At 41.8% G+C, this 15,004-nt stretch overlaps 1 protein-coding gene across 2 annotated transcripts in view; it reads left to right on the top strand.

Annotated features, from left to right (window-relative positions):
- NDFIP1 (Nedd4 family interacting protein 1) overlaps window positions 1-15,004 on the top strand; it is a 36,048-nt gene that overhangs the window by 6,200 nt on the left and 14,844 nt on the right. Inside the window, exon 2 of one of the 2 annotated variants that reach the window (XM_044454265.1) lies at window positions 9,701-9,782. In XM_044454265.1, coding sequence (XP_044310200.1) covers window positions 9,701-9,782 — 82 coding nt within the window. Of the gene's footprint in view, window positions 1-9,694; window positions 9,783-15,004 lie in introns of both variants that reach the window. The other variant, XM_044454264.1, reaches the window with a different exon arrangement.

The following is a 15,004-nucleotide window of genomic DNA, read 5'->3' as shown; positions in this document are numbered from 1 at the left end:
GTGGTGGCATATCCTTGTCCAGTAGCCCACCTGTCTTCCTAAACTATTACCCTGAACATATTTTTGGTTTTACTCACCTGCTTTCTTCTGATGAGGTGGAGGACAGCTTGAATATGCTTTCCCTCCCTTGTTGGACCCTCTTATACATAAAAAGCAAGCAAATAAAATCTTTTGCAGGCGATGAAAGAAGCTGGCCAAGGAAGCACAGAGTAAGCTCCCCAACTCCTTCATTAGCTTGCTTGCTTTCAATGCTGCAAGTTCAGGAAGGGGTTTTACTTCCTGCCTATCCAGCCAGCATAGAAATGCAGTAGGCTGATCCTGAAGGGAGCTGCCTTTTACTGAGTCAGACCATTGGCTTGTTTAGTCCAGTATTGTCGATACTGACTGGCAGCAGTTCTCTCGAGTTTCTGGCAGATCTTTTACTGGGTTAATTGGAAATGCTGGGGAAAGAAACTGGGCCCTTCTGCATGCAAAGCAGGAGTGCTAGCTCTCAGCTGTGATTGCAGCACTGTTTCTTCCTGTGTATCTAGCAGACTGAGGGCAGAGGCATGGATGACTCTTTTTCCTAGTCCCATTTGTATTCAACACATGCAGGGATGTTGCCTTATGTGTATCTAGCATATAAGCACAGGAGGCTGGCAGTGGGGAAAGAAGAGTGCTTTTCCTCTGTGGCCAATCCTGGTAGGCCTGGACAGGTAGGAGGGAGCATCATCACCTGTATGTACATTCCAGTGCCAGACCAAGATGTTTTTATCCAAGGAGTATTTTAATTGTTGATTATTTTAGTTGTAATTTGATTTTAATTGGTATTTTAAAGTGCTTTTTAGTATTTGTAATTGTGATGTTTTAAGATTTTCCCAGTCTGCTGTTAACTTTACTTGATATTGTTTCTGAAAACTTCTCCAGGTTTTTTTTTAAAACAATAACAACAATTAATTGGAATTATTTAAAGCCAGAAGCAAAACTGAATGATGTCTCACATAGTTATTGTTTCAGCATGGCTGCAGAAATGTATATTCAGAAATGAGTAGTTGGAAAATTACTAGGGCTGGTCAAGTGAGACTTACACACTGCACTAGGAAAGTTTGCTTAGGACTTGTAGCGTCAAACAGAAATGCACATCCAGGTGACTCATCCTTCCGGCTGGTGTGTATGTGTTGTGTCATCCCATAATTCGTCATTAGTAGCATACCAAGTATCATCCCATCCAAAATCATGGCAGAAATTGGTTTCCATACACCAGAATAAATTTCCTTGCCTGTTAGAAGATAGGTAGTTTTAAATCTGTCCATGGAGGGTTGTGCCATGAAGGGAAAGGGCTTATGGCTGGATAAGTCAGCCAAGTGAAATGTAGAAAAGCCCTGCTGGATCAGACCAAAGGTCCATCTTGTCCAGCATTCCATACACATGGTGGCAACCAGGTATTCACAGGATTGCTCAGCCAGGATTGCTGCACCTTATCAACTGGTGTATGCAGGCATGCCACTTCTGGTACTAGCCAGTAATGCTAATAGCCACAGATAGTCTCAAATTCTTGTACCTGCCCAATCCGTTTTTAAAGCCTTCTAGATTTGTGGCCATCAATACTTTCTGTGGCAGTGCTTTCAATAATTTAACTATAAGGTGTGTGAAGTACTTTCTTTTCTGTCCTAAACCTTCTTCCAGTCAGCTTCATTGTTTTGAGTGTTGTGGGGGAGTGAGAAAAATGTCTCCCTCCCCATTTTCTCCACTCTGGGCATAATTGTAAACACTTCTATCATGTCTCCCTCTATTTGCCTTTTTTCTAAGCTGAATATTCCCAGCTTCGCAGCTGCTCTTCAAAGAGGAGATGCTCTTATTCAGATGATGAGACCAGAACTGAACACAAGGTCACACCAAGGATTTCTAAAAGGGGAGTAATATCTTGTCAGTTGTATTTTCTATCCTGTTCCTAATTTTGGTAACTGTTCACTACCATCCCAAGATCCCTTTCTTGCTATATTGCTGACAGTTCCAAGCCTATCAGCATGGACTTGTAATTGGGACTTACTTTGCCTCAAGATGCATTATTCTACACTTACATTGAACTGTATTGCCATTTTGATGCCCATTCCTTCAGTTGGTGAGATTCCTTTGGTACGCCTCACAATCCCTTATGATTTTGACCATTTTAAATAGTTCGATGTCATCAGCAAATTTGGCTACTTCACTACTTACTCCTAATTCCAGATCATTTATGAATAGGTTGAAAAGAATTGGTCCTAATACAGAACTCCGTGGGACTCCACTGGTGACCTCTCCCCATTAGGCCAAATTACCATTTATTCCCACTCTGTGTCTTCTGTTCTTTAACCAGTTAGTGATCCAGGAGAACATCCCCTTCTATTCAATGACTGTTTAGTTTTCTTTGGAGCCTTTGGTAAGGGACTTTGTCAAAAACCTTTGGAAGTTTTTCTCATCAGGGATTGTCCCTCTATATGTTTATGGAGTCTGTCTTTAATGATACTTACAAGCAGTTTACCCAGAAGGAATATGTTAATCTAACTAGCCTATTTTGTTATTTTTAAATTAAAATATGTTTGTGTGTGTGTATGTATCTCTTGTTTAATTTTAACTTTTGCTAACTGTCCAGAGAGCCTCAGCTATTGGGCATTTACAAATGAAACAACCAAATAATTTCCAGGACCCCTTTTAAAAAATTGGTGCTACATTTGCCATTTTCCAATCCTGTGGTACAAGGGCTGTTTTTAGGGACATATTAAATATTTTGCTAAGAAGATCAGCAATTTGGTGTTTAGCTCCTTACAGAGTCTAGGATGGATATTTTCTGGACCAGGTGTTTTGCTGACATTCAGATTATCCAGAAGGTCAAGAACGTCTTCCTTGGTCACTGCTATCTGTCTTAATTCCTCAGACTCCTTCCCAGAGTATATAAGCTTAGGGACAAGAATATGCTTTGCATCCTTAGCTGTGAAGACTGAAGAAAAGATTTCTTTCAACTTCTCAGCAATCTCCTTGTCCCTCATAGTGCTCCTTGATTTCCATTATTGTCCAAACTGCTTTGCTAGTTGCTTCTTCTATTTTTGATGTATGTAAATAATTCCTTATTACTGGCGTTGGTGTTATTAGTGGTATGTTTCCCAAACTTCTTTCTTGCTTCTCTGATTGTATTGCCTTTAGGCAAACTGAAAAAAATGGATGTATTTTACTTGTTTTGTTATGAAATGCTAGGGCAATTGTCCTCAGTATCTTTTTCACATCCCTACTAGAGATCTTGGAGAATTCCCCTTTGTTGCCATAGCAACAGGATGAGATTTGAGGAGTGGTATCTGCAGTCTACAGGCTCACATGCATTGTCATTCTGGGACTGTTTGGCTGGTTTTCAACATATTGATATGCAATTTGATAATAGAAATATATGTTTAATATTCCAACTTTCCATGGTGGTCTTGGTAAAAAAGCTTGCAATGCTGTTCTAGACTGGTATATGAGAAGTTTTGTTTGAAATGGCTGTGGCAGTTCTCAAGGCCTATAGCAGAATGGAGAAGCTTTTACTGAGCAAATGGGAGAGGCAAAATAGCTTAGGACCTACTTTTTAATGTTGCACATTCTAATCAAGCATTTCAGCTTGTTGCATTAACAGTGGAGAGAAAGATGGATTTCTCTTGGATATTTTCTGGTCTGTTGGCATTATTCTCATTACATTGGATTGTACTGCTGATTGCTTGTGTTCTGACTTTTCCTTTCTACAATGTTTCCTGAATATGAATGGCTTGAAAAATGTAATGGCTTGACCATTTTTCTTTTTTAAATAAAGATGTACCTTACAGCCTAGAGAGCAAAGCCACATAATATGTCCAGATCTCAGGCCTGACTGGGAAATTTTGAGAGTGATGTGACCCTTTTCAGTCTAAATATGCATAGGAGTGTATCCTAAGAGTGCTGACAGACACTGGAAAATGTAGATGATAGTCAAATGCTTACCAAAAAAGCATGTATCAAATGTCATAAAACTGTACTAGAGTTAAGTGTTTTCTTAGAAAAATTTTGATTGGGAAAAGTGAGAAAAGTGCATGTGAGGATGGATTAGTGCACTGCCCTAACGAATTGTCACTCAATAAGCAAAGGACTCTGACACTGTCTAGCCTATGCCTTGCTGACAAACGTCAGGCAGAGTTGAAGGGTGGTAGAGATGAAAATACCTGCCATTTCTCCTGTCCTTCACTTTCTCAGGTCATCCGTCTTCCTTGTTTGGGGCTTGGTATGCCACAGAACACCTTTAGAATCCTGCAGTTCTTGGTTTCTCCCTCTCCCCTCTCCTGCTTACTCCCCTCTTAACATTATCTCATTTTCCCTCTCCACAAATGACCTTGGAAGAGTACCCATCAGGGATGGGGTGCAGGAACAGCCCAGTATTGGAACAACCCAACTCAGGATGGGTGGAATCGGCCATATCTTACGGTTCTTGGGATTGTCTGTTGGTCCTTTTGTCCAAACTGAGCAAATATTTTAATCTATGCTTTCATTGAATTGTACTTTATCATTCTTAAAATCACAAAGCTATGTTTGTCCTGGTTACACTGATAATTCTAAACTTTGGTCAAGCCTTGTTCTCTGCTGTTCAGTAGCTAATCACCAAAAATACAACTCTCTCTTCTAATGCTGCAGGTGAAGATTGGCTGACTTATGTTATCAGGGATCTGTTTATCCATGTAACATTGTACCACAATGTTTGTTGGAATTCAAGTAGAATTTTGGGTGGCTGGCATTAATGAAAAAGATGCTGTGTGCTTTGTCTATTAAAGTGTGAATCACTTTCATTTTACTGGAGAGGTGTAATGTTGAGATCTTTGACTATATGGCTTGACTCTAATGCAACAATTGCATTGGATGGAAGGGCCTCTAAGGATATTCCATGCAACAAACTGGACTGTAACAAGATTAATCAAAATAATCCAGATTACAGTGCGTTATAAATATCATGATATATTAGAAAGAATCCAACACATAAGCAAAAAATAGTTCATGCATACACAGAGAATTGGAATTTCCCAGAGTTTAAAAAAAAATCTTATTCTGCGGAACATAATTATCAGCATATTTTCTTGGCCATTTATGTCCTTCTTTCTCTCAATTTTTATTCCATCATTCTATCTGGTATCATTATGCTGATTTCTCAGGGGGTTCAGTTTTGGTTCCCTTCCACATGAGTCCCATCATTCAGAGTTCCCATCCCTCCCACCCCAAAATTTCTTTCCTGTATGCAGTAAGCAAGAGTAGTAATTCTCTTTTATGAAAATGGCTGTAATCATGTTCATGGCACTTCTTCCCTGATTTTATTAATTTATTTAGAGCATTTGTATTCCGTCCCATCACATAGCCTCGGGATGGCTTACATAAATAAAATAAAACATAATAAAGATAAAATCCAGATCCACCCTGGCTGCGCATTAAAACCTATAAACTGCTATTAAAAGTTATTAAAATATTGTTGAAATGAAAAGGTCTTAGCCTGGCACCGAAAAACAAATAATGACAGTGCCAGGTGGACCTCTCTGGGAAGTGCATTCCATAGGCGGGGCGCCACCGCAGAGAAAGCCCTCCTCCGGGTACTTTGCCTCCTAATGTATTTCACGGAGGGTTCCCGGAGGAGGGCCTCTGCTGCCGATCTCAGGGGGTGGGAGGGCAAATATGGAAAAAGGCGTTCCTTTAGGTATCCAGGTCCCAAGCCGTTAAGGGCTTTATAAGTAATAACTAGCACCTTGAATTGAGCCCGGACCTCGACGGGAAGCCAGTGAAGCTGGTAGAGGACTGGGGTTATATGAGAGTAATGCCCAGTCCCTGTCAGCAACCTGGCTGCTCTATTTTGTACCATCTGAAGTATCCAGACTGTCTTCAAGGGCAGCCCCATGTAGAGCACGTTACAGAAATCCAACTGGGAAGTAACCAATGCATGTGTCACTGTCGCTAGGCAATCGTCCTCCAGGTAGGGACGCAGCTGATGGATTAACCGAAGCTGAAGGAAAGCGCTCCTTGCCACTGCGATCACCTGAGCTTCCAGGGACAGCTCCAGGTCGAGGAGCACTCCCAAGCTGCGGACCCTGTCCTTTAGAGGGAGTGCAACCCCATTCAGGGCAAGGTCCAAGTCACCTACCCAGGAGCTCGAACCACCCACCAACAGGACTTCCATCTTGTCTGGATTGAGCTTCAGTTTATTGGCCCTCATCCAGCCCATTACCTCGGCCAGGCACCAGTTCAGTACAGCCACTGCCTCACCTGGATCGGTTGAAAAAGAGAGGTAGAGCTGGGTATCATCAGCATACTGATGATTCCGCAGCCCAAACCTCCTGATGACCTCTCCCAGTGGTTTCATGTAGATGTTGAATAGCAAGGGGGACAAAATGGACCCCTGCGGTACTCCATGGCGTAGCTGCCATGGCGCAGAGCCAAAATCCCCCAGCACCACCTTCTGGAATCAGCCGTCAAGGTAGGAGCGGAACCGCTGTCAAGCAGTGCCTCCTACTCCCAGTCCAGCTAGCCTATCCAGAAGGATATCATGGTCGATAGTATCGAAAGCCACTGAGAGGTCCAGGAGGACCAACATGAACGCACTCCCCCTGTCTCTCTCCCTGCACAGGTCATCATATAGGGTGACCAAGGCAGATTCATTACTATAACCGAGTCTGAAGCTGGACTGAAATGGGTCCAGATAATCAGTTTCATCCAATAGTACTTGGAGTTGTCCCGCCACCACCCATTCCAACACCTTGCCCAAAAACGGAATGTTGGCCACCAGTCTATAATTGGCGGCCATCTCTGGATCCAGGGATGCCTTCTTTAGGACCGGCCTGACTACTGCCTCCTTTAGAGCAGGGGTCGCAAACTCAACTTACCTGGGGGCCGCTGGAAGTAGAGTCTGGGTGAGGCTGGGCCACATTAAGTATTCCACAAAAAACGGATTTCAAGTATTCCAAAAAAAAGTACAACTGATCCAATCTTCTCAATATTTACTAATTATAATTCAGAACATGAACGGTTCTTCAGAACATAGGCTTCTCTTACTTCTTCCTACTCCTTGCTGCCAGAGACCTGACAGCGCTTCCTCTTACACAGCTGAGCCACATTTGGCTTGAGGGAGGAAGCAACTGAGACCCTCAGTATGGCTTGAAGATGCTCATCAGTAAGTTTGGACCTGAACTTTGACTTATTAAAGTTCATGGTGGAGAAGAGCTTTTCACACAGATAGGTGCTCCCAAAAAGGCTCATGGTCCTCTTGAACATCGTGGAAAGCTCAGGGAAGGTAAGGGGCAATTCTCTCAAAAATTGTCCAAGCTTGTCTGCTTTTCCACTCACCTCCCTGAACTTGGCTTTGAGTTCAGAATTGCACTGCAGGTCAGTTAGCTCCATTTGAAGCACGGGGGGGGGGGGCAACTTCCACATCGAAGGAGAAGGGGTCAGCAAAAATTTGAAAAGTGGCTCTGTGTGTCTTGAAATCTGCAAACCTGTGATCAAATTCTTCCTGTAGCTTTACAATGGCATCAGCATACTTCTCACTGCTGAATAGTGTGCCAGAATCCATGAGTGCCTCGCATGCTGGGAAATGGCAGAGGTTTGTCTGAGAAAGCTGGGCTTTCCATAACACAAGCTTAGAGGGAACATTGTGCCCAGGGCGACGACTCATGCAGGTGCGTGTGAGAAACACGCGCGGGCCGCACTATCGGTAAACTTTGATATCAAGTGGGGGCCACAATATATTGTCCCACGGGCTGCAATTGGCTTGCGGGCCGTGAGTTTGAGACCCTGCTTTAGAGGAACAGGCACCCAGCCGTCCCTCAGAGAGGCGTTAATGACCTCCAGGATCCTGGCACCAATCCCATGTTTGGCCTTGGTCAGTAGCCATGACTGGCAAGGGTCAAGTAAACAGGTGGTAGGACGTACTTGTCCAAGCACCTTGTCCACATCATCAGGCCTCAGTAACTGAAATTCATCCAATAATATCTGACCACACGGAGTCATTGGCACCTCTCCTAGAGGATCTGAATCACTAGTAGAGTCCAGCTCATGACGAATCTGAGCGATTTTCTCCTTAAAGTGCTGGGCAAAGTCATCACAGCGGGCTGTTGAGAGTGGTACGGGATCTTTCTTAGGGCCAGGATGAACCAGCCCATGTACCACTCAAAATAGCTCTGCTGGACGGCACTGTGAGGAGGCAATGGAAATGGAGAAGAATTTCTTCTTCGCCGCCCTCACTGCCACAGCATAGGCTCGATAGTGAGCGCATGAGCGTGTTCGGTCAGATTCATCCCGTGATTTCCTCCACCTACGCTCTAGATGTCTCCAACCCGCTTCATTGCCCATAGTTCAGGTGTATACCATGGGGATGAACGGGCTCTGCCGAGCGGGAGAGGACGCTTAGGAGCAATCGTGTCAATAGCTCTGGCCATTTCCCCAGTTCACAGTTCAACCAGAGCAACAACAGGAGCGCCAGCTTTATCAACTGAGACCCTCCCCCAGAGCTTCTGGTTGATAAAACATGCATGTCCTCAAGTTTGTTCCAAAGGTTCACTTTTTTTCACAAGTATTGCACAAAGAATATGCAAAGTAATCACATTTTGATCTTTCTTATTCCCTTTCAGTTTTTGCAAATGTATGAGCACTCCTGGGTTAACTGACAGCTGAGAGGATGGAAGTGGGAAACAGCTACTATTAGGGAAAAGTAGAGAGAGAATGATGGAAAAAAAAATCTTCCCGAAGCTTGTAGTTTCAGGGGCTTGGAACCTGCTTCAACCAAGCTATTCAGCAAATTTTGTTACAAACAGTTGCTTTAGACTACTCTGGGGACTATTGAATGGCTACATGGCTTACATAAAATATGCATGATCAAACTAGATATACAAATGGCTTCTAATGTGCAGGGTTTCCTTGATCTGTATATTCTTTTGGGCAGCATAATAGCTTGCTTTTGAAATGAGGACTTTCAAAGGTAGTTTATGGCATGCCAAATAGTTTTATGCACCTATCATAGTTCTTTTTCTTCCAGCATGCCAGGGTATATGAATGTTTGTTGGAAACATATTTTTAAACTGTTGTTATAGGATTTAACTTACTTTAAAAACAGGCTGGTTAAAAAAAAAATCTGTGTTTAAATCAAATTAACATAAAAGCTGAATTTATTGTTAAACCGTTATCAAACATAAGTGTGATCATTACAAAAATGGTAGTAATGGGAAGTCATGCTTTTGCAAGATGGATATCAGACTGTACAATCATTGTCTTCCTGTGCTTCCTCTCCTCCTTCCAACATGAAGAAAAGTAATCAAAGCTTATACTTTAGAAATAATGACAGTTCTTCATTATTTCTAACCTCGAGGAGCTGTGGTTTGCTTAAACAAGTGAAGGTATTAAACTGTGGTTTGATCCTAGTTGAACTTCCAATAGTTAAATCACCATTTTCCCAAGTTTTCACTTTGCGTGTGCAAAGAAGGAAGAATGTGCAACATCTGTCTTGGAACAAAAATAAAATTTAAACAATAGATTGATAATTGATTTGCAAAACATTTGCCCACCTTAAAAACATATTTTTTAAATTCATTAGTAATTCATTAGTAGTTACTGGTAAAATTAACCTGATATCTTTTCATGTATAAGCTATGATCAGATCTGCATTTTTTTTTGTTTTGTCCTTGCTCTGTAAAGTGAAACTGTTTCTGTTCAGTTGCAGAATGAAGAGGAACCTGGTGAGAATTCACAAGTTGTAAGTGATTTTCCACCGCCTTACAGCAGCATTTCTGGGGAGAACTCAGGTAAACCCAACTTGTTTACGGATTCTGATATTAGAAAAGCTCACTGATAGCAAAGTTATTTGCAGCCAGGCTAAATTCATGGAAGTCTGTTTGCTTGTATAAAGCAGAAGTGGAGACCTCTATCAGGTTAATGGCCAAATTCAATTTCAGACAAGCTCTCAGGGACTAAACTCCAGTGCTTGGTGGGATTGAAGCAAAGAACATAGCGCTCAAAATACCAGCATTTTGTATCTTCAGGTTCTTGCATCCAGTAATAGGAGAGGCATTTCAACCTTTTTGTATGGGAAAATAGCTGTATCAACTTGGGAAATCACCAAATGGTCAGTTTGGAGTTAGGTAGGACGAGGCAAAGGAGACCTGGCCATCCGGGAGCCTCAGAGGCCTGATCAGGCCGGGGAGCCTCAGAGGCCTGCGCCTAGGGTTCCTCACCCCTGGTACGAAGCCACTTCTGTCACACAGTGCTCGTCTTTCATTCCACAGAGCCCTTAGCCTAGAGAGGAGGCCAGAGCTGTGAAGCACTGCTATCTAGCTGATTTTATATCGTGTTACATTTGCGGTTGTGAAGCTTTTCCGCAAAACAGTGTGTATGTGCCAGGAAGTGGAAAAAGAGATAGCTCATTCTCTCCTGCTGCTGCTTCTACATTGTGGTTTTGGTGACTCACACATACTGGGCTGTCTGTTTGGGCTAAGTCTAAACAGCTGTTAGACCAACTGCAACTGTACCCAAGAAGAGGAACAAGAAGAGGGACAGGGGACACATACCTTCATCCCCTGTACTGAGGTTGAAACATTTATCTTTCTATCTAAGATGCAAACAGTTGTCCCCTTAATGCTCCTAAGCCCTGAACGTGGAGCAGCAGAGGCAGTCTCCAAGTCCCTGCTCCTTCTGTTCTGCGTTTTGGCTGTCTGGCTGGTGCCCTTTGGAGGAGGAAGAGGCTAGAGTATTGTCAGGATGACTTGCATCCTGGTGGCCATAGTCTCTTCCCCTCCCTGCCTCCTCGAAATGCCCACTTGACCCCTCTTCAAGGTCAGCTTTCCAACCTCAGAGAGGCAGTTGGTGTTTCTTTCCATGACAGGTTTTTATAGGGGGAGGGGATCAGAATGCAGTTCCCTAGCTCCAGGATCCAAGCCTGGATCTGAGGATCTGCATTATGCTGTGGCCCCTAAGATGTTATCTAGGAGCCATAGGATTGCTTTTGAAGTGGTTTTTTTTCCATTTATTTTAATTGCGTATTTTGAAATCAAAGCCAAAGCTAAAATGAAACAGAAAATTCTTTGACCTTACATTAAATTACATGCAATAAGTAGATAGTTAAGTAGAACATTCATATCTGTAAGTATTAATGAAGCTTTCATCACAAAATTTAACCAGATTATTACCTCTTCCCAAAAGAAATCAGCCACAGGGCACTACCAAAACACACGAGTTAGAGAAGTGTCACTATATTGTACCTTCAGCAATGAGCCAATCTAATTAGGTTCTTGTTAAAAAGACTGTGTGGCATGTAATACACTTGCAAGATCAAATTTTGCTGAATGAAGCATAACTTAAGATCCATTACCCCTTCCAAAGCAGATGTCAACTATGTATTCCATTGACTGGGCAAAACAGGTTATTCGGCAAAACAAGTGCCAATTCATTATTCCATTCTTCCTTAAGACCCAGTGTATCATATTTGTTCACTGGTAATAGATATTTGTAAAATGAATTGTGGGCCAGAGTAGCTGTTCAGCCTTTATCAACACTGTTATTGTGAGTAAAAGGGGGCTCTGAAACTGTAAAGTGGCAAACCTTGAGTCTGATAAATGTTTCAATTGCATATATTGCCATTTGGCTCTAGCTGGCAAATCATATTTAATATGCAAAACAGAAAATGGCAGGAAGTTATCATCAGAACCTACAAGCAGATCCAAACTAAATTAGTCTGTCCAATCAAGTCCATCCGTCAAACGTTTTCTTTCTAATCTAAATTCTAGGTTTCCTGATAGTGTTGCAAGCAGAAATGAATCAGACTAGAATTAATGCAAAAGTATGTGTCACACCTTACTTCTGCAGCTGTAGGAAACGCCTTATCCATTTTGGTTTGCCAAGAACCGAATTGAATGTGTGAGGGAAGGGGATCCAAACATGAAGATTACAAAACCAACCAGGGAGAGAAGTCTTATCTGAGCAGGGAGAAACTGAAATATAGTATAATTCAAAAGAGAAGCTTGATGATAAAAAGAATGATCAAAGAAGCCAATTGATCAAGGAAGTAGAATCCTTTTCAAAGTTATTTGTAGCTGAGTTGAATATTATAGAAATGTACAAAACAAGGCTTTAAGTTTCTGACTGTACTGTCCAGACTTAAGTAAAGGAATGCCATATAAAACTATCTGAGGTATTGCATTCAATTTTATGTATATTTCTTGACTTAACTGTAAAGTTGTCCCCTAAGATCTCATTAATCAGCTCACTCAAATTCAATAATTTGAGATACATTTCTAGGGACAAGTATTCTCAAATAAGTAATAAGCTCTGAGCAGAACCTAAATTCCCAGTTAACTAGCAGACAATGGAGTATAATATCTCTAATCAACATCGGTTCAGATTTTTACCAGTTAATAGAATACCCAGATACATATTTCAAATTATTTATTGTTTGCATCAAAGTTGGAACAGCTACTGGTGTTATCTGTGAAATACACAACAAAATATCATTGGCATAATTTATAAATTTTAATTTTAATAAAGTATGCAGGAATCTGAGAATATTTGGGCTTTGTTAGATTGTCCTCTAAGTAGCCACATTCTCATAGCATAGGATAGGGCTCATACCACTGTTGGAATCTTTCAAAATGAACACAAATTAAGCTATTAATTAGTGGAAGTTTTTTTCCTAAGTGAATACAGTGTCATTCTTGGAATAATAGACTGATATTGCTTAGGAGTTTTCATATACTGTTGCTTACCATTCCTAAGCTAAACCTTCCCTAGCTAAATAAAATCTCAATGGCTTTTCCTTTAGATTAGATTTCTGAGAAGTCCACCTCACAAAAAGGAACAGATTTAGGAATGTCCATAAAACTTCCCTAGCAACATTAATAGATGCTGTACCTCAATCCTTCTCTCACCTCTGACTTCCAGGATAGTTCAGATGTTTCACGAACTACTTCCTGAAGTTCCTTCTGATCATACATAGAATCACGCAGTGATCAGACATGTTGGGCATTGTAGTCCAAAACATTGCTCAACAGTATGGTAAACAGTTTGCTGTGTGTCGTGATCAGATGTACTTCATCTTCCATAGAGACAAGGTAGTTCTTTGGATATTACATTTTTTTTGCCAAAATTGTTTCTCATTTTCATCTTGGTAAGATAAAATTTTGCCCACATTTATGCAGAGTCCTGCTTCACCTCTGGAGATCATGTTGCATTCTTAAAAGGTTCTCTATGCCGTGACATTTTATGGGGGGGCTAAAAACTCTTGTGGTTGCCTCTCCTGTATCCTTTTTTTATCAATGCTCACACCTGCCTTTTCTGGTTGGTATTTGTAGCCAATCTGAGGTCTGTGGCTTTATCTTCTCCTTTTATGGGGTACTCCATTGTTTGACTTTTGCCAAGTTGCCGCACAGTCTCAACGGTACATATTGGTACATCCTGGTTCTTACTTCATTGTTACCATGATATCTGCCCATCTTTACTAAGTTTAAGTATGCCAGTTTCTCATCTGTGTGAGTCACAGAGGTTGTGAAGGAGCAGAACAAGTTGCTGACCTGTACCTGTGGTTTTCTGGATAGTTATCTGTGTACTTACACAACCCATCCTTCTCCCATTTTGATAGCTGCAGCAGCATTGTTTCTGGTGTCACAGGGAACCAAGTGTGGACGCCATCTGTCCTGCCTTTCACCACTGGCAGGTTCCTGCCAAAACTTTGCTCAGCTCAAGAATATTCTGAATGCAACTCTGTGCAGGCGCAGAACCCCATCTGTGTGATAGCACTGATGAGCACTTGCTGTCATAAATGAGCTAGAATGGATGTTCCACAGCACAACCAGATCTTGGGTTCTTTGCCCATCTGCCCATTCAGCTAAGTTCCTAGACATTGTTAACAGTTGTTCTGACCAACCAAGACACTGGCTAACCATTATGTCCAGCTTATAGAGTGTATCTTCCTCGGAGCCTGTAAGGATTTTGCAGATATGCCTTGCTTGTGCTCAGCTATAATGACAGGCTGTGATCATCTTATAAAATCCCAGACCATCTGAGCTACAAATTGGCACCTAGGAATATATCTGCATGTAAGGCACAATTAATAGAATCATCAAAACATCTTAATCTGCTTCTAGGTGACATTCATGATATGATTACATTCCTAATTGGTATCACTGTAGCTGTGACAGCTTTGCAGTGCGCAGTGGGAATTGACACTGATTATGTTAATAGGTTGTACACAAGGATCTTTTCTTACACACTTTTATGCCTGAATAAAGGGCCATCAAGCTATGTGGCTGCCACTTGTACGATGCTTTGGTGGCTATCATGCCATCTTTTCTTTACTGTCCAACAAGTTCATTAGTTTTGAGTGAGCAAGGAAGAAGGTTAATTGAAAGAGAACAGATGGCTAGCCAAAGTATTTTTAAAGTTAAGAGGGAAAAGGGGGTAACAAGTAGCAGTTTGATAAAAGCTCATTCAGATGGCTGTTAACCTTCAACTGCAATGAATAATTCATTTTATCACCTTTCTATTCCACCCGAGCTCAGGCTGGCCCTCTCAGTTTTCCCTCACAGCACACCCAGAGGTAAGGTAGGCTGAGAAGATGTTACTGCTCCAGCATCACCTGGCAAGCTTCATGGCTTTGTGCAGATTTGAACCTCACTGTCCATGATCTTGCTCTGACTCATTCTCCTGTAGGCTAGCGAAGGGGAACTTCCAGTTCACAGCCAAATTTGGCCCACTAGACTGCCCCCTTGGAGAAAGAAGGGAGGGCAGGAGAGCAACTGGGCTGCAGTCTTAAGATGTGCTTGCTATGGCTCAGTTTGTTTCATTCTTTGAAATTCAGTATTCTGTTGATGGTCTCTGATAAGCAACAATTGCTTCCAGGAGGAACTATACCTCCGTTCTGCTATGATGGCCTCTTGGCAGTAGCAGGGATGCCATGGTGCATGCAACTTCCTGCAGTTCGTTCGTTCGTTCTTTCTTTCTTTCTTTCTTTCTTTCTTTCTTTCTTTCTTTCTTTCTT

The sequence above is a fragment of the Varanus komodoensis genome, unplaced genomic scaffold (genome assembly GCF_004798865.1).
Source record: "Varanus komodoensis strain SLA01 unplaced genomic scaffold, ASM479886v1 scaffold7_3, whole genome shotgun sequence".
Taxonomy (NCBI): Eukaryota; Metazoa; Chordata; class Lepidosauria; order Squamata; family Varanidae; genus Varanus; species Varanus komodoensis.
Note: the sequence above shows the minus strand (reverse complement) of the source record. Positions and strands in the feature narration are given on the sequence as shown.